Source organism: Neophocaena asiaeorientalis, unplaced genomic scaffold, assembly GCF_003031525.2.
Source record: "Neophocaena asiaeorientalis asiaeorientalis breed wild unplaced genomic scaffold, Neophocaena_asiaeorientalis_V1.1 scaffold137, whole genome shotgun sequence".
NCBI lineage: Eukaryota > Metazoa > Chordata > Mammalia > Artiodactyla > Phocoenidae > Neophocaena > Neophocaena asiaeorientalis.
In genome coordinates, this window is record NW_020171804.1 from 507,442 (window position 1) to 526,851 (window position 19,410).

General features: G+C 50.4%; 1 protein-coding gene across 6 annotated transcripts in view; it reads left to right on the forward strand.

Moving 5' to 3' along the window:
* Positions 1-18,314, forward strand: part of OGDH (oxoglutarate dehydrogenase) — a 77,019-nt gene extending 58,705 nt beyond the window's left edge. For all 6 annotated transcript variants that reach the window (XM_024745043.1, XM_024744822.1, XM_024744747.1 and 3 more), the window contains 13 exons: positions 4,650-4,829; positions 5,170-5,322; positions 6,020-6,122; positions 6,297-6,425; positions 6,774-6,924; positions 7,165-7,292; positions 7,461-7,639; positions 8,113-8,184; positions 8,771-8,899; positions 9,483-9,555; positions 16,629-16,792; positions 16,991-17,145; positions 17,243-18,314. In XM_024745043.1, coding sequence (XP_024600811.1) covers positions 4,650-4,829; positions 5,170-5,322; positions 6,020-6,122; positions 6,297-6,425; positions 6,774-6,924; positions 7,165-7,292; positions 7,461-7,639; positions 8,113-8,184; positions 8,771-8,899; positions 9,483-9,555; positions 16,629-16,792; positions 16,991-17,145; positions 17,243-17,363 — 1,737 coding nt within the window. In that variant the 3' untranslated portion in view covers positions 17,364-18,314. The remainder of the gene's footprint in view (positions 1-4,649; positions 4,830-5,169; positions 5,323-6,019; positions 6,123-6,296; positions 6,426-6,773; positions 6,925-7,164; positions 7,293-7,460; positions 7,640-8,112; positions 8,185-8,770; positions 8,900-9,482; positions 9,556-16,628; positions 16,793-16,990; positions 17,146-17,242) is intronic.
* The last annotated feature ends 1,096 nt before the right edge of the window (positions 18,315-19,410 follow it).

A 19,410-nucleotide genomic window follows, 5' to 3' on the forward strand; every position in this document is an offset into this window, starting at 1 on the left:
GCTGCCAGGGAAGCCCCCTGTTCCTTTTTTTTTTTTTTGCACCGGATAAAATTTAATAGGGTGGGGAAGACACTGAAAACGGGACAGGGAAGAAGGTGCAGAGTCCGGGTTGGGTGAGGGCCTTAGTCAGCCAAATCTGGGGCCTTCAGGCCCACCCAGCTGCATTGGCAGGTTGACGCGGTAGCCCTGAAAGCTGCAGAGCGCCCAGCACATGTGGGAGCATGTCCCCTGGATGGGGACAGCCAGGGACAGAGCTGCAGGGTTGAAGGAAACAGGGCTCCAACCAGGATAGACCATTTGCCTCTCGCGTCCCCTCTGGCTCTCAAACCCAGCAGTTCCACTTTGTGGGGTTTTCCTACTACTACACTCACTCCCAAATGTCTTCTTTAAAGATATCACTTGGGGAATTCCCGGGCTGTCCAGTGGTTAGTACTCGGTGCTTTCACTGCCAGGGCCAGGGTTTGATCCCTGGTCAGGGAACTAAGATCCTGCAAGACACACAGTGTGGCCCAAAATATATATATATATATATTATATGTACATAATATATATGTCACTGCTGCACAATTAATATCTTAATAAAACTGGAAGAAAAAATAAATGTACAAAACTGAAATAAGTAAATAATATGGAGGGGCATTGTGGGGAAGCTATGACTGCTGCAGCAAGACTAGAAACCAGAATTTCTACGACTACATCAGTAGGGAGCTGGTTAAGTAGTTTATGATGTATCCATCCATGTGTTACAAGGCTTAAATGAATTAATACGTATAAATTAATATACATAAAGTGCTCAGAATAGTGCCTGGCCCATAAATAAGCACTAATGTAAGTTAACTGCAACTGCGGTGTAATAAAACCATTTGAGAGAGTAGGATCTATGTATACTGTTGAAATGAACTATAAGGTACGTTAAGTGGGGAAAAGAAGTGCAGAGCAGAACGTGGAATATAGCTGCATCTCTGTGTGTGTGTGTGAGTGGGTGGGTATGCGTACACCCACCATATGTGTTTAAAGATGAAGAACTCAGGGACTTCCTTGATGGTCCAGTGATTAAGACTCCGAGCTCCGAGTGCAGGAGGCCTGGGTTCAATCCCTAGTCATGGAACTAGATCCCGCATGCCACAACTAAGACCCGGCACAGCCAAATAAATAAATAAATATTTTTAAAAAATAAAATTAAAAAAATGAAGTCGGTAACAGTGGTGGATATTGGGGAGGGCAGCTGGGGGACTGAGGTCTCAAAACTTCGAAGCAGTTCACTTTCTGTGGTGTTCTAGCTGTAATGTTCATATTATGATCACTGTCTTACCTGGCTGGTCCCTACCCTCATTTCCCTATGGGGAGACCCAGACCCAGATGGACCATGGGATTGATCAAGGTTCTCTGTAAGTGCTCATCAGAATTCTCCCTGGTACATCTTTTTTTAATGTTCTCATCAGTTTGTGACTATTTCTAATCTTTTCTTTAGTCAGTGTAATAAAGGAGTTTATGTAAAAGCAATTCATCATAAATAAATAAATAAAGAAGTCTCAGACTTCTGTAAGAACTACAGTATTGCTAATGTTTTCTTAAATCTTTTTACTGTTTTTGATAACATCAATCATGACATGGGGCCAGTAAGATCTGTAGCAGGAAAGGAAAGACGTGCTTTGCTGAGGCTCTTGTTTCTCTAAGGACACACGTAGGATTTCCTATTCTGAATGTTTCTTCTAAGGAAGCCATCAGTTGCTAAATGCTTTTGTATAAGAATGTTTATGGGCGGGAGTAACTAAGCCTGTGTGCAACAACTGCTGAGCCTGTGCTCTAGAGCCCGCAAGCCACAACTACTGAGCCCGTGTGCCACAACTACCAAAGCCCGTGTGCCTAGAGCCTGTGCTCCACGGCAAGAGAAGCCACCGCAACAAAAAGCCTACGCACCACAATGAAGAGTGGCCCCCACTCACCACAACTAAAGAAAGCCGGGACGCAGCAACGAATACCCAAAGCGGCCAAAAATAAAAATAAAATAAATTTTAAAAACAAAAAAACTTACTAAAAATAAAATGTTTATCGGGCTTTCCTGGTGGCGCAGTAGTTAAGAATCTGCCTGCCAATGCAGGGACACGGGTTCGAGCCCTGGTCAGGGAAGATCCCACATGCCACGGAGCAACTAAGCCTGTGCGCCACAACTACTGAGCCTGCGCTCTAGAGCCCACGTGCCACAACTACTGAAGCCCATGCACCTAGAGCCCATGCTCTGCAACAAGAGAAGCCGCCACAATGAGAAGCCCGTGCAGTGCAACGAAGAGTAGCCCCTGCTTGACCAACTAAAGGAAGCCCATGCACAGCAACAAAGACCCGATGCAGCCAAAAAAACATAAATAAATTTATTTTTTTAAGAGAAGATTTTTCAGGGAAAAGTTAAAAAAAAATGTTTATAAAAACCAAAGAGTCTTTGTATAAATTTTGGCAAAGCCGTAGGAAGCAATATTATATAATCATTAAAATATTTAATATTCTGGGGAAACGGTCACAACATGATGAGTGTAAATGCAGGTTACTCATGCTGCTAGTAGGAGGGTGAGTGGTACAACCACTTTGGAGAGCACTCGATGGTATTTAGGTGCAATGTTCTGACCCTGTGGCTTAGTTTTCCCTTCTTAGGAGTACTGCAGAGAAACTCAGTGCTTGCTGGAGAAAACCTCCGTAAGAATGTGTACAGTAACAGTGTATTAACCACAAGTTGGAAACAACTAAATGTCCAACAACAGGAGAATGGATAAATGAACTGTGGTATATACTATTCAGTACTTAGATTTCACTAAGCTCTACTACAGGAAGTAGAGGTACCTGTTTCAACCTGGATGAACCATGAATATAAATATTGAACAGAAAGCAAGTTGCAAAGGATTTGCACAGCATATAGAGTATGACACCATATGTAAGGTACATAGACTGTATATCTCTATGGTTTAAAAGACATGGAAATACTCTTCCAAAATGTCAGTGCTATGAAAACCCAAGAAAAGCAAGAAGGCTTCAAGATTAAAGGGGACTAGAGAGAGGTGACAACTAATGCAGGGTGATGTGCTGGATTGGATACGGGACTGAGGCAAGAAAGACTGGGTATCGTTAGGACAATTGGTGGAATGTGTCTACTGAGGGTCAGATAACGGTATTCTGTAATATTAAATTGCTTGGGCCGAGAACTGCACTCTGGCTGGTAATGAAATGTCCATGTTTTAGGGAATAGGGACGTCTACTACTTACCTGCAAATGGTTTAGAAAAAATGTGTGTGTGTGCGTGCGTGTGTAATGGAAAGAGCATGAATAAGAAAAGGGGCAAAATGGCAACAGTTGGTGAATCTGAGTAAAGACTGTGTGGGAGTTCTCTGTATGCTTTCAACTTTTCCATAAGTCTGAATGATATCACAATTTTAGTGAACAGTAAGCCTAAGAAGATACCATATATTGTTTATGGACACATGGAATACATATTGCAACACGTAGAAACTATGTCCTCCACTTTCAGGGCCGTGCTCTCTGTGTGTGGGCCAGCTGTAGCAGAAATGTATAAAAAGTCCTGAAACTGTTAAGATTTGTTCTTTTTGGCTTGTGAGTTCATGGGTGATCATTATAGTATTATCATACTTTCTATATGTTTGAAGTAGTCCATAAAAATAAATTTTTGGTATTTGTTTTCTTTATTTTCCTTTTTATTTTTTTGGTTGCGTCAGGTCTTGGCTGTGGCATGTGGGATCTTTTGTTGTGGCATGTGGGCTCTTCGTTATGGCATGCGGGCTCCTCTCTAGTTGTGGCGTGTGGGTTTTCTCTCTCTAGTTGTGGCACGTGGGCTCTGTAGTTTGTGGCACGCAGGCTCTCTCGCTGAGGCGCGCGAGCTCAGTAGTTGTGGCTCGTGGGCTTAGTTGCCCCGCAGCACATGGGATCTTAGTTCTCCGACCAGGGAATGAACCTACATCCCTGCACTGGAAGGCGGATTCTTTACCACTGGACCACCAGGGAAGTCCCCATGAAAATAAATGTTAAATGCAGGTTATAAAATTACGAATATATGATTAAGTTTTAGTACATCTAAGTGGTGAGGCCTTTAATTTTCTTTTCAAAGAAAAAAATGCTAATGTGAAGTGACCAAAGTGCAAAACTACAGAAATGATAGGATCTGAAATTTTATATTTATATTTCGTGTGTATGCATGCAAAGAAAATCATCTGGAAAGGAAAACATCAAAATATTTACACTGAACCTGGTAGAATATAGTGACTTTGTTTAATTTTTCATTAAACTGTCTTCCAAACTCTGTTGAACATGTATGAATTTTGTTACCAGAATAGGAAAAAAAAAACAATTAAAAAAAAATAGCCTTTGGGAACTGTCTTAGAGTAGGCCAAGGGCAGCCAAGTGGCCTCCAGCAAGTGGCCTTCAGGCTCCACCCTGCCTGCCGTTAGCCCCGCCCTCACCCTCAGACACATACATTCCTGCTCCTGCCCTGCCCTCTTATCCTGCCCTGCCCTCGGCTCCACCCCCTGTCCTGGTTCCACCCTGCCATTGGCCTGGAGGGTGGGCCTGCTCTGCCCCGCCCCACCTCTGCCCCACCCATGCTCAGCAGCGTGCCCAAGCCCCCTGGCCAAGCTGCCTGTCTCTTGCAGATCGGCTTCACCACCGACCCACGCATGGCCCGCTCCTCACCCTACCCCACCGATGTGGCCCGAGTCGTGAATGCCCCCATTTTCCACGTGAATGCGGATGACCCAGAGGCAGTCATGTACGTGTGCAAGGTGGCAGCCGAGTGGAGGAGCACCTTCCACAAGGACGTGGTGGTGGACCTGGTGAGTGACCTTAGCCCGTGTCCTGAAGAGAGGGGTCAGGGCTCCCTAGAGCCAGGGCACCTCACTGCCCCTCCTGAGGGCTCCTGCATCTTTGGCCTGGGTGACCTGACCTGGGGAAGAAGGTAGTTGGAATCCTGTCCCGAGATAGCCCCAGGTCACTCTCGTTTCATCTCACGTGACAGTCAAAGCAATTCTAGCCAGTGAAGGAGTGAGAGACAGGACCCTAATTCTAGAAGAGGTAAACTGAGGTGTCACATAGGAGAAATGGGGGCAGGTCCTCGTGGGTCCTGGGTCCCAGCCAACATGGTCCGTGATGCTGGCATCTCCTGGCTGTGTTCAGGTGTGTTACCGACGCAATGGCCACAACGAGATGGACGAGCCCATGTTCACACAGCCGCTCATGTACAAGCAGATCCGCAAGCAGAAGCCCGTGCTGCAGAAGTATGCCGAGGTGCTGGTGTCGCAGGGCGTGGTCAACCAGCCTGAGTATGAGGTGCGTCCCCCGCTCGGATCCCAGTGGGCCTTTCCAGAGCCAGGGAGGGATAGAGAAGGCCCACCACAGGGCAAATGCTCACTTTCGCAGAGTAATTAGGATCCAAATGAGAACACGTGAAATATTTACAACTATAGCATTTCGGTGCATAACTTCTTGGAGAGTCCAGGCTACCGAGGAGTTGCGTGAGGGAGGTGGGACCTGAGAGCACTTTGGCACAAGGCAGTGGCCTCCTTGGCTTACAGAGTCCAGTGCACAGGGGTGAGAGGACGAGAGGCTGATGAGGGATCCAGCTTGTAAAGGGCCTGCTGTGACCTGGTCAGTTCTGGCTGGTTATGAGTGCGAAGGCCCGTGCAGGGTGACGGAGAAGTGGAGCAGGGCTGCGTATTCAGGGGCTGTGCTCGGAGCCATGAGAACTCATCCAAAAGAATATGGTGAGAGGGTGGGCGGGGACAGGGCTCCAACTTAGAGCAGGATCTGCAGCCAGCAACTGTGGAGAAGCAGCTACGGGAATGAAAACAATAAAATGGAAGCTTCCCACAGACCTCAGGGGTGATGCGTGTTGGGAGGAGAAGGCCTGGAGGCCAGTGGAGTCTGAGGGACTCTGCACTCAGGAAGTGCAGGCGCGCACTGGCCGTGTGGCTGGCGTGCCCTGTGCAGAGCGGCCCTGACGGCTGTGTCGGGCCCGACCCTCCAGGAGGAGATCTCCAAGTATGACAAGATCTGTGAGGAGGCCTTCACCAGGTCCAAGGACGAGAAGATCTTGCACATCAAGCACTGGCTGGACTCCCCCTGGCCTGGTGAGTGAGGAACGCCACCAGTGAGCCCCCTCCCCGCTCCACAACACCCTGTGGGCCCTGGACTCGGACCCCTGACTTCGGCTCTCGGTCCTGGCCACCGCTGCACAGCGTCTCGCGTGTCCACGGCTCCTTGAGGAGTGGCACCAGTGCGTCAGCTTGCCCCTTGCCTGCTAGGCTTCTTCACCCTGGACGGGCAGCCCAGGAGCATGACCTGCCCCTCCACGGGCCTGACGGAGGATATTCTCACGCACATTGGGAACGTGGCCAGCTCCGTGCCTGTGGAGAACTTCACCATTCACGGAGGTAAGGGCACCACCAGGACCTTTGGAAGTGTTGGGCCGAGTCCAGTGCCAACTGTGTCCCAGCATGAGACCAGTCCTCGCCCACCTTAGGTCCCTGCTTCGTTCAAGGCCGGGGTGGCTGGATGAGGGAAGCCCTCGCCTCACCTCACCCCTGCCCCGGCGAGGTCCTCGGCCGGCGGAGCAGTGGAGGAAGGGATGGGATGTCACGGCCGCTCTGGCCTGGTCTCCACTCAGCTCCCTTCCCCACTCTCCCGGTGAGTCAGGACTCCCAAAAGCTGGGGCCGAAGGAAGCTCAGCTCTTGTCCCGAGAGGGTATGCCGGGCGGCTGGTGAGCACCCTGTCTCTGCAGGGCTGAGCCGGATCCTGAAGACCCGTGGGGAGCTGGTGAAGAACAGGACGGTGGACTGGGCTCTGGCGGAGTACATGGCTTTCGGCTCCCTCCTGAAGGAGGGCATCCACATCCGGCTGAGCGGCCAGGACGTGGAGCGGGGCACTTTTAGGTAATGGTCCCGGTGCTCTTGCGGGCCCTTCAAAGCATGGGAGATGGAAAGGAAGGGCTCTGGAGTTCCTCTCCCAGAAGAAAATCCCTGCCGGGAGAAAATCACTAAATCCCATTGCTCAGACCCAGAAGCACCCTTTCCCTGCTCTGATCAGACGCTTCCGTTAGGCACGGGGCTTTGTGCTCCCCCGGCGGTGCACGGGGCTGGCTTCTGCCGCTCATCTGTGCTGTTCTCCCGCAGCCATCGCCACCACGTGCTGCACGACCAGAATGTGGACAAGAGAACCTGCATCCCCATGAACCACCTCTGGCCCAACCAGGCCCCCTACACCGTGTGCAACAGCTCGCTGTCCGAGTACGGGGTCCTGGGTGAGCACCCCAGCCTGCGAGGCCCTCCTCCCTGCCGCCTCCCCGCTGCTTCCCCTGCCACCCCTTCCCCCTCCTCCCCTCTGCCCCACTCTCCCCTCCTCCCTGCAGCCCCCTTCCTGCCCACCGGCTGACTCCTGTCCGGTCTTCTCCCTCCCTCCTGCCCTGCAGGCTTTGAGCTGGGTTTTGCCATGGCCAGTCCTAACGCCCTGGTCCTCTGGGAGGCCCAGTTTGGTGACTTCCACAACACGGCCCAGTGCATCATCGACCAGTTCATCTGCCCGGGACAAGCCAAGTGGGTGCGGCAGAATGGCATCGTGCTGCTGCTGCCCCACGGCATGGAGGGCATGGTGAGGCCCCCGCCCCTTCCCGGCAGACCTAGAACGTGGGAAGGGCCTGCCTAGGACCCTGACCCCGAAATTGGCACCGTACGGGCTCTGCTGGTGTTCCCCACCTCCCTTGGAAGGCAAGAGACAGTTCCTGCTCCGTTACTGATGAGAAGTGGCAGTGCGGACGGGGACCTCCCAGGCTCCGGTGTTCCCTGTTCTCTTCCCTCCTCCTCCGCCAGGCCCTGTGGGGGGCTTGCTTAAGAACCGGGTTTGGAAACCAGGAGGAACCAGGAGTGCTGGGCCCTGTCCTGACGTGGAAACGCCCCCTCCACGCTCCATGTGCAGGAGGAGAAGGAATTGAACTGCCAGCAGTAAAGAGACAGTTTGGTGTTTTTCAGACCAAAATGAGCAAGTTGGTTAAGGAAGAGATGTACTGAATGCAGCGGTCGGCAAGGGGGAAGCCCCTGATCTGTAACTTGTGTGTCTGGTTCCAGGGTCCGGAGCATTCCTCCGCCAGGCCGGAGCGGTTCCTGCAGATGTGCAATGACGACCCAGACGTCCTGCCGGTGAGTGGCGCACCTGGGCGTCTGTGGGCAACTCTGAAGGCACGACTGCTCTGTGCCTCTTGGGAGACGCACGTGGGCCCCGAGCCTGCTGGTCTCCACAAAGTGAGAGGCCTTCTTAGAGCACAGAAGACAGTGCCGGGCTGCCTCCTGTCGTCCCTGCTGCTGTAGAAAGCAGAGGCGCTGAAAGCTACAGCAGAAGCTTCTAGGAGTGATACTGCCTGTATTTTGATTCAGGCCAACAGTTTAGAGGAAAGAACTCGGGGGTGATTCTAGTGAAATTTTAAGAGCTAAAAGAAAATTTGGGGGGTTCTGTTTCTAAGGAACATCAGAATTGGTTTTAGGTAGAACCTGTGTCTGTCCCAGACCAGGCAGTAGTTTTCAGAGAAATAGGGATTACATGGGACTGAGAATCCCATTCAGAGTGTGGGGCTGGCTGGCTGAGCTCTCGTCAGTGCCCGCTGTGTGTGCATCTCTGGAGGAGCTGTGGCACCCTAAGGCTGCGGCCGTGAGGCCCTCTGCCTTGATGCCCCCTGCGACGGGGTGCTCAGTGCCGCCTGGCCTCTGGCCCTTTCCCTCCTTGCTCCAGGACCTTAAGGAAGCCAACTTCGACATAAATCAGCTGTACGATTGCAACTGGGTTGTCGTCAACTGCTCCACCCCTGGCAACTTCTTCCATGTGCTGCGTCGCCAGATTCTCCTGCCCTTCCGGAAGCCGGTCAGTTGGGGGTGTCCCAGCTCAGAGAGGCCTGGCCTGAGAACTCCAGGGCCCCAGCCCAATGGGAGGATGGACTTGTGGGCGGGTGGTCGTAGATGGTGCGTTGAGCTTGGAGGAGAGCTGAGCCCCCAGGAAGCAGTCTCCTTGGTGAGGTGAGGAAGGGTGAGTAGGAGTGTGAGTGAAGGGTCCAAGGGGAGAACGCCCCCTGCTGCTGCCGGCCACAGTGCAGGGCCAGGCAGGCCCATGGGACAGGACAGCCCTGGCCACAGGCAAGGACGTCAGGAAAGGCTCAGGGGTCTTCCCCAGGTATAGAGTAGGGGGCACCCAGGGCTCCGAGCAGGCTGGGACAGACCCTGGAGGAGTGGATGCCCAATGTCTCAGGGCGGAGGAGAGGGGACAAGGGGAAACCGCATCGTTCTGTTTTCCTTCTCTTCACCTCTACCCTGCGGATCCCGCTGACCTGACCGTAGAGCTGGGAGGGCAGCATTAGATGCCTGTTCTGAAGGCGAGGCCTGGGCAGCCCCTTGCTGTCGGCCCTCCTTCTGGAATCCTTAGAACCTGAGCCTGTGCTTCTGTGTTTCAGTTAATCATCTTCACCCCCAAGTCCCTGCTGCGGCACCCTGAGGCCAGATCCAGCTTTGATGAGATGCTTCCAGGTAGGCTTGAGGGGGGTGGGCATTTGGAGTGGGTCTTCACTGCTACTCTGTGGGGGGCTTATCCTTGTCAGTCTCACTCTGGTCCTTGCCACATTTTTTGGTTGTTGGGTAAAGACCACTGAACACGACAGCCTGGATGTCAGAGCTCACGTGCAAATTGGTCAAACAGCATGTCTCGCGTCCCACTGGGGTCTGTGGCCCCTGCCTGGGTGCACCCCCGCAGGACTCTTCCAGAGGCAGTGAAGTGAGCCTGGGGTTAGAGTTCACGCTGCTGCCTGGGCACTGCTCCTGGGGGGCTGATGGCAGCTCACCGCCAGGGACAGAGGAGAAGCACCGGTGGGTAGGGGCTGCCACGTAACATGGCAGCTCAGTGGTGTGAGGTGAGGCCCACAGCACTGAGATTTCCCCCCGGACATCAGACATCAGGTGGCTGACAGCACACAGTGGCCCCGCACAACCCCGGGCTTACAGGGCCAGGGGAGCCCACTTGCTCCCAGCCATGGAGCCCCCTTTAATCTTCGGTCAAGATAAACCCCTTCTTTGTTTTTTTTCCCATTTTTTTTTATTATGGTGAAATATACATAATATAAAATTTACCATCTTAGCCATTTTTAAGTGTACAGTTCAGTGGCATTAACAAACACGTTCACGTCATTGTGCAACCATCAACCCTGTCCATCTCCAGAACTTTCTTCATCTTCCCAAACTGAAACTCTGCACCCATTGAAGAACTCCCCCATCACCACTCCCGCAGCCCCTGGCACCCACCGTTCTGCTGTCTGTCTCTGTGGGTTTGGCTGCTCTAGGAGCTGCATGTGAGGGGGCTTACACAGCATGTGTCTTTATGTGACGGGCTTATTTCACTCAGCGCGGTATCCTCAAGGTTCATCCATGTTGTAGCAGGTGTCAGAATTTCCTTCGTTTCTAAGGCTGAATAACGTTCTGTTGTATTTTTATACCACTTTTTGCTTATCTGTTCATCTGTCAGTGGACACTTGGGTTACCCCCACATTTTAGCCGTTGGGGATAATGGCTAAAATTACTAGTACACCTATGAGCATGGGTGTACAAATCTCTCTTCAGGACCCTGCTTTCAATTCCTTTGGGTATATACCAAGAAGCAGATTGCTGGGTCATATGGTAATTCTTCAGGCATACCATACCGTTTTCCATACTGGTTCACAGGATTCCAGTTTCTCTACATTCTTGCCAACACTACTGTTTTCTGTTTTTGTTTTCTTGGTTTTTGTTTTTGTTTCATAATAGCCACCCTAGTGACCATGAAGTAGTATCTCATCGCAGTTTTGACTTTTGTTAACCTAATGATCAGTGATGTTGAGCGTCTTTTCATGTGCTTATTGGCCATCTGTATGTTATCTTTGGAAAAATGTTTAATCAAGTCCTTGCCCTTTTTTTTTTTTTTTTTTTTTTTTTCCTTGCCCATTTTTTAATTGGGTTGTTTGTTTTGTTGTTGGGTTGTAAGATTTCTGTTTACTGGATATTGATGCCTTATCAGATATGTGACTTGCAACTATTTTCTTCCATCTGTGTGTAGTCTTTTTTTTTCCAGGCCTGTTTGTGTGTTCGTTTGTTTGTTTGTTTATTTGCTGCACCACACGGCATGTGGAATCCTGGTTCCCCAACCAGGGATCAAACCCGTGCCCCATGCATTGGGATTGCGGAGTCTCAACCACTGGACCACCAGGGAAGTCCCTGTGTGTTGTCTTTGGATGCACAAAATTTTTAAATTTTCATGAAGTCCACTTTTTCTCTTCTTTTTGTTGTTGTCTGTGCCTTTGGAGTCACATCTAAGAAATCACTGCCAAATTCAACGTCAGGAAGCTTTTTTTTTTTAATAAATTTATTTATTTTTGGCTGCATTGGGTCTTCATTGCTGCGCGTGGGCTTTCTCTAGTTGCAGCGAGCGGGGACTACTCTTCATTGTGGTGTGCGGGCTTCTCATTGTGGTGGCTTCTCTTGTTGAGCACAGGCTCTAGGTATATGGGCTTCAGTAGTTGTGGCACGTGGGCTTAATAGTTGTAGCGCACGAGCTCTAGAGCGCAGGCTCAGTAGTTGCGGCACATGGGCTTAGTTGGTCCACTGCATGTGGGATCTTCCAGACCAGGGATCGAACCCCTGTCACCTGCATTGGCAGGCGGATTCTTAACCGCTGTTTCACCAGGGAAGTCCCAATGTCATGAAGCTTTTGCCTCATGTTTTCTAGTTCTGTAAAACATGCCGTTGGTAATTTGATAGGGATTGCATTGAATCTGTAGATTGCTTTGGGTAGTATGGACATTTTCACAATATTGATTCTTCCAATCCAAGAACATGGTATATCTCTCCATCTTTTTGTGTCCTCTTTGATTTCTTTCATCAGTGTCTTATAGGTTTCTGAGTACAGGTCTTTTGCCTCCTTAGGTAGGTTTATTCCTAGGTATTTTATTATTTTTGTTGCAATGGTGAATGGGATTGTTTCCTTAATGTCTCTTTCTGATCTTTCATTGTTAGTGTATAGGAATGCAAGAGATTTCTGTGCATTAATTTTGTATCCTGCAACTTTACCAAATTCATTGATTAGGTCTAGTAGTTTTCTGGTGGCATCTTTAGGATTCTCTATGTATAGTATCATATCATCTGCAAACAGTGACAATTTTACTTCTTCTTTTCCAATTTGTATTCCTTTTATTTCTCTTTTTTCTCTGATTGCCGTGGCTAGGACTTCCAAAACCATGTTGAATAGTAGTGGCGAGAGTGGGCAACCTTGTCTTGTTCCTGATCTTAGAGGAAATGCTTTCAGTTTTTCACCATTGAGAATGATGTTTGCTGTGGGTTTGTTGTATATGGTCTTTATTATGTTGAGGTAGGTTCCCTCTATACCCACTTTCTGGAGAGTTTTTATCATAAGTGGGTGTTGAATTTTGTCAAAAGCTTTTTTCTGCATCTATTGAGATGATCATATGATTTTTATTCTTCAGTTTGTTAATATGGTGTATCACATTGATTGATTTGCGTATATTGAAGAATCCTTGCATCCCTGGGATAAATCCCACTTGATCACGGTGTATGATCCTTTTAATGTGATGTTGGATTCTGTTTGCTAGTATTTTGTTGAGGATTTTTGCATCTATATTCATCAGTGATATTGGTCTGAAATTTTCTTTTTTTGTAGTATATTTGTCTCCTTTTGGTAATAGGGTGATGGTGGCCTCACAGAATGAGTTTGGGAGTGTTCCTTCCTCTGCAATTCTTTGGAAGAGTTTGAGAAGGATGGGTGTTAGCTCTACTCTAAGTGTTTGATAGAATCCACCTGTGAATCCATCTGGTCCTGGACTTTTGTTTGTTGGAAGATTTTCAATCAAGGTTTCAATTTCATTACTTGTGATTGGTCTGTTCATATTTTCTGTTTCTTCCTGGTTCAGTCTTGGAAGGTTATACCTTTCTAAGAGTTTGTCCATTTCTTCCAGGTTGTCCATTTTATTGGCATAGAGTTGCTTGTAGTAGTCTCTTAGGATGCTTTGTATTTCTGCGGTGTCTGTTGTAACTTCTCCTTTTTCATTTCTAATTTCATTGATTTGAGTCCTCCCCCTCTTTTTCTTGATGAGTCTGGCTAATGGTTTATCAATTTTGTTTATCTTCTCAAAGAACCAGTTTTTAGTTTTATTGATCTTTGCTATTGTTTTCTTTGTTTCTATTTCATTTATTTCTGCTCTGATCTTTATGATTTCTTTCCTTCTGCTAACTTTGGGTTTTGTTTGTTCTTCTTTCTCTAGTTCCTTTAGGTGTAAGCTTAGATTGTTTATTTGAGGTTTTTCTTGTTTCTTGAGGTAGGCTTGTATAGCTATAAACGTTCGTCTCAGAACTGCTTTTGTTGCATCCCATAGGTTTTGGATCGTCATGTTTTCATTGTAATTTGTCTCTAGGTATTTTTTGAGGCTTTCTTTGATTTACCTTTGCATGGAATATCTTTTTCCATCCCCTCACTTTCAGTCTGTATGTGTCCCTAGGTCTGAAGTGGGTCTCTTTTACACAGCATATGTCTAAAAGCCTGTGTCTTTTGGTTGGAGTATTTAATCCATTCATGTGTAAGGTAATTATGATATGTATGTTCCTATTACCATTTTCTTGTTATGGGTTTTTTTTTTTTTTTTTTTTTACCCTTGTTGCTTTCAGTAATTTTTTCTTTGTCTTTAGTTTTTGATTACTGTGTGTCTCGACGTGTTTCTCCTTGGGTTTATCCTGCCTGGGCCTCTCTGTGCTTCTTGGACTTGGGTGGCTATTTCCGTTCCCATGTTAGGGAAGTTTTTGACTATAATTTCTTCAAATATTTTCTCGGGTCCTTTCTTTCTCTCTTCTCCTTCTGGGACCCCTATAATGTGAATGCTGTTGTGCAGGTCTCCTGATGCGAGGGGCTGGTGGTGGGTAGAGTTGGGTGTTGCTCTGGTGGGCAGAGCTCAGTAAAAGTTTAATCCACTTGTCTGCTGATAGGCGGGTCTGAGTTCCCTCCCTGTTGGTTGTTTGTCCTGAGGTGACCCAGCACTGGTACCTACAGACTCTTTGGTGGGGCTAATGCCAGGTAGCACTTCCCAGAACTTCTGCTGCCAGTGTCCTTGTCCCTGCAGTGAGCCACAGCTACCCCCCGCCTCTGCAGGAGACCCTCCAACACTGGCAGGGAGGTCTGGGTCAGTCTCCCCTGGGGGCACTCCTCCTTCCCCCGGGTCCCAGTGCGCACACTGCTTTGTGTGTGCCCTCCAAGAGAGGAGTCTCTGTTTCCCCCAGTCCTGTCGAAGTCCTGCAGTCAAATCCCACTAGCCTTCAAAGTCTGATTCTCTAGGAATTCCTCCTCCCGTTGCCAGGCCCCGAGGTTGGGAAGCCTGCCGTGGGGTTCAGAACCTTCACTGCAGTGGGTGGACTTCTGTGGTGTAAGTGTTCTCCAGTTTGTGACTCATCCACCCAGCGGTTGTGGGATTGGATTGTTTTGTGACTGCACCCTCCTACCGTCTCATTGCGGCGTATCCTTTGTCTTTGGATGTGGGGTGTATTTTTTGGTGAGTTCCAGTGTCTTCCTGTCGATGATTGTTCAGCAGTTAGTTGTGATTCTGGTGCTCTCACAAGAGGGAGTGAGCGCACGTCCTACTCTTCCATCTTGAACCAATCTCTGCATGTTTTCTTCTAAGTTTTATAATTTCAGTCTTGTGTTTAGTCTTTAATCCATTTTGAGTTAGTGTGTCTGTATGGTGTAAGGGTACAGCTTCATTTGCATGTGGATATCCAGTTTTCCCAGCACCATTTGTTGAAGAGACTCTCCTTTCCCCATTGAATAGTCTTGGTTCCCTTGTCAAAATCATTTGACCATATACGTGAAGGTTCATTTCTGGTCTCTCTGTTGTCTTCCATTGGTCTATATATGTCTTTATGCCAGTACCACTTTGATCTTGTAGCTTTGTAGTAAGTTTTGAAATCAGGAAGCATGAGTCCTCCAGCTTTGTTTTTCTTTTTTCAAGATAGTTTTGGCTATTCAGGGTCCTTTGGGAGTCCATGAATTTTAAGGTGGACTTTTCTATTTCTGAAAAAATGTCATTGGGTTTTTTTTTAAGATGTATTATTTATTTAGGCTGTGTTGAGTCTTTGTTGCTGCACACGGGCTTTCTCTAATTGCGGCGAGCGGGGGCTACTCTTCGTCATGCTGAGCGGGCTTCTTATTGCGGTGGCTTCTCTTGTTGCGGAGCACGGGCTCTAAGAGCATGGGCTTCCGTAGTTGCAGCACGCAGGCTCAGTAGTTGTGGCTCTCGGGCTCTAGAGCGCAGGCTTAGTAGTTGTGGCTCACGGGCTTAGTTGCTCCACAGCATGTGGGATCTTCCCAGACCAGGGCTCGAGCCCACGTCCCCTGCATTGGCAGGCGGATTCTTAACCACTGCACCACCAGGGAAGTTCCTGTCATTGGGATTTTGATAAGGATTGCATTGAATCTGTAGATTGCTTTGATAATATTAACATCATGGCAATATTAAGTCTCCCAATCCATGAACATGGATGACTTTCCATTTATTGGTATCTTCTTTAATTTGTCTCAGTAATGTTCTATAGTTTTCAGTGTACAAGTCTTTCATTTTCTTGGTTAAGTTTATTCCTAAGTAATTTTATTTATTTGATGCTGTTTTGAACGGGATTTTTTTTTCTTAACTTTCAGATTGTTCATAGAAATACAACTGAATTCTGAGTGTTGATTTTCTATCCTGTAACTTTGCTGAATTCATTTATTAGTTCTAACAGGGTTTTTTTGTATGTGGAATCTTTAGGGTTTTCTACATGTAAAACAAACAGATAATTTTATTTGTTCCTTTCCAATTTAGATACTTCTTAGTTCTTTTTTTTTTTTTTTTTTTTTTTTTTTTCCCTAATTGCTCTGGCTAGAAATTCCAGTGCTATGCTGAATAGAAGTGGTGAGAACGGACATCCTTGCCTTGTTTGTGTCTTAGGAAAATGCTTTGAGTCTTTCACCATTGAGTATGATGTTCACGGTGGGTCTCTCATATCTGGCCTTTCTCACGTGAAGGTAGTTTCCTTCTAATCCTAGCATTCGCGTGTGTACGTGAATGTGAGCATGTTGTGTGTTGCTTATGTGTCATTAAGGGAACCCCTCATTTTGAATGCAGCTTCCTGAAGTCGGCCTTGTTCGCAGGGGAATGGGCCCGGCCGTGAGCATCTGAGTATTTGCTCTAGTTTCCAGTGTGGCAAGTTTTAGTATTTGTAAGCTCATGAGGAGTCTGAGCAGAGTGGTCATGGAATGGTCTTCTAGACCTAGTTGTCCCTGAAGTCTGAGGTAGGCCGTTCTGAAGAATGAACTGATGTCCCTTGCTCCTCAAGGCTGGCCTTGCCCCTGGGCCTGTCAGGCTCTCTCAGTGTGGATTAATGCAAGGGCGTCACAGGCTGGCGAGCGGGGGAGAGCCCAACCCTCAGAAACTAAATGTTCTGGTGTCAGTTGTGGCACAGCCCCACCTCGTGGAGGGAGGGCCCTGGACACCCTCAGCCAAGTCCTGAGCAGAGCCCCAGCTGTGGGGATTCTCTTGTAGGTACCCACTTCCAGCGGGTGATCCCAGAAGATGGCCCTGCAGCCCAAAACCCAGAAAACGTCAAGAGACTTCTCTTCTGTACCGGCAAAGTGTACTATGATCTTACCCGAGAGCGCAAAGCACGGGATATGGCAGAGCAGGTGGCCGTCACGAGGATCGAGCAGGTGAGGGCAGGTGGTGCCCAGGCCGGTCCTGGCGTTCCTCCTCTGGGTGTCTGGACCCCAGAGCTCTCCCAGAGTTTCCAGAACATCCTTTAGGGGTCACTGAGCTCCTCACCTGGGACGCCAGCCCCTCTAGGACACCAGCCTCGCCCAGTACTCTGAGCACCTTCTCCTGACAGGAGCTCCTCTCTCTCTCCCCAGCTGTCGCCCTTCCCCTTCGACCTCCTGCTGCAGGAGGTGCAGAAGTACCCCAGCGCTGAGCTGGCCTGGTGCCAGGAGGAGCACAAGAACCAAGGCTACTACGACTACGTGAAGCCCAGGCTGCGGACCACCATCAACCGCGCCAAGCCTGTGTGGTAAGGTCGCGGGCAGTCGGCTGGGGCCCGGGGAGGGCAAGGGGGCCCGCGCCCCTCGGGGGCCTTCGCCATCACCGCGCACTGTCGCTCCCCTCAGGTACGCCGGCCGGGACCCAGCAGCGGCTCCAGCCACCGGCAACAAGAAGACCCACCTCACGGAGCTGCAGCGCCTCCTGGACACGGCCTTCGACCTGGACGCCTTCAAGAAGTTCTCGTAGATGCCGCCTGGGCTCCGCCTCACGACCGCCCCTCGCTTCTCCACTGCAGAGTAGTGCTCCGCGCTGCCCGCGCCTCCGCCCGTCCCTGCACCACACACACCCCCTCCTCGCTCACTTAGGCATTAAGCTGCTCCCCCACGTGCTCGGCTGCCCCCAGGCCAGGTGCTCCCCAGGCTCTGTGACTTCTGTCCAGCTGAGCAGCCTTCATGGAGGCAGTGGAGAGCGGGGGGGGAGGAGAGGCAGCCCCCGCAGGAGTCCTGGGAGGGTCACATCTGCCCTCACCCCCGGATCACCCCCAGGGCCCGCCTCACGTGGCACACCCTTGTGCTGGCGGTCCCTGTCACCCAGCAGGGTGGCTTCCTCTCCTCAGGCTGAGCCCCAGACCCCTCAGAGGAGCCACCACGGTCAGAGGCTTTGTGGGGTGGGAGGGCTCTGTCAGGACCCTCGCCGTGCAGTGAGCAGAGGGCACTGCCGCGGGCTGGCTGGTGGGAGACGGCCCGAGACTGACCTGCACAGAGGGGGCGGGTCCGCTCTCCTCGGCGTCCACTTCCTCCCCTCGAGAGGGTCCCGGGCCGTGCACACTCCACCCACCTGGAGCTGGGTGGCACCCGGGCCCGTGGGGTGTGCGTGGCGGGAAGCGCCACTCGGGGCTCTCGGGCCGAGGCGCAGGCTGCTTATCTGGGTCCTGCCCTCCCTTAACCTCCAGTCCCACCTCCTTTTCTCTTTCCTTCTACACGATGGAGACTCCGAAGCATCCTTCCCTCTGCTGTGCCAAAGCTGGTCCGAAGGGGAGAGGAGGGCCAGGAGTGAGGGGCAGCACTAGGCCGGGGGCCAGCTCCCCTGACCTGTCACAGGGACAGATCTGATTTATTTATTTTGGTTAAAAAAAAAAATAACGAAAACAACTTTGCATTGCATTTGGCTTGACCCATAAACTAAGTTATCCTTGGGCCCGTGTGGTGTCATTCTTTCTGCTCCGCCCTGCCTGGGAAGCAGCCCCTTCTCGCTGCAGGGCCTGCGTGCCCGTGGGGCAGCACAGGGGTGGCGCCTGGCCTTGCCGTCATCATTGTTGCAGACTGTGTTGGACACACCCTGGTTTCTGAGTGTCCCCTGCTCCCAGGTCCCCCAACACTCCACCTAAAAAAGTACTCTGCAGTCTGTGCTTCAGCCAGCGTGCGTGGTAGGCTCGCCCTGGGACGTTGCTAGCAGCCTCCAGGAGCCCAAGCAGCTCATTGGACCTCTGGAGGGGAGCGGGCCGTGCCAGCGGAGCCCTTTTGAGGCCGTGTCCCCTCTTGACAAGAGCCCCACTGCCTTCAGCCCACAGTACGCCAGCCTTGGTTTTCTGGGGGGTGGAGAGGTCCCGGCACTGAAAAAGAGCTCAGGGAAAGGCCTGGGTGTGGACTCGGGGTACCCTCCAGCAGTGGGGCCCCCTGCCGTTCACCCCATCCTTTGGGCCACACCCAGGTCCCTTGTCCTTGAAGCCTTTTCAGAATGTCTTCATTTTGTCCTGTGGCTTGCCCAAGAGTCTTCCGGGCCTGGCATGCCTTGGGCAGGTAGTGGCAGGGGAAAAGCTGTCACCTGCCCCTGTGCTTCTGTGTGTGCTCCAAAACCAGCACCCTGTCCCCGTGTCTGATGCGGTCAGCCAGGCAGATTAGAGCTAAAAGGCAAAAAAGGAGTCAGGAGCCCCTTTCCCTGGAGAGAATCCTGGTGCTCTAAGGGGGCAGCCGTCCCCATCCTGCACTCTGTGTGGTGAGTTAGGGTTCCGCTCTTACCCCGAGGCAGAGCACATCGGGGTGAGACACGAGATGGAAGTTTGCCCTCACCTCTTGCTGCTTCTAATCTGGTCGGTGGGTACAGGGGAGCCAAGAGCCCAAGGGGGTCTGGGCACTTCCTGGTGCGGTACCTGAGGGAGTCCAGGGCTCACAGGAGCCACCACCACTGGCCCATCTGCAGGAGCCGAGGCAAGGGACAGGGCGAGGGACTTGGGTCTCTCCCACTCCCACAGCTCTGCGTGGGTCTGCAGAGGAGGGGCAATCAGGCCACGCTG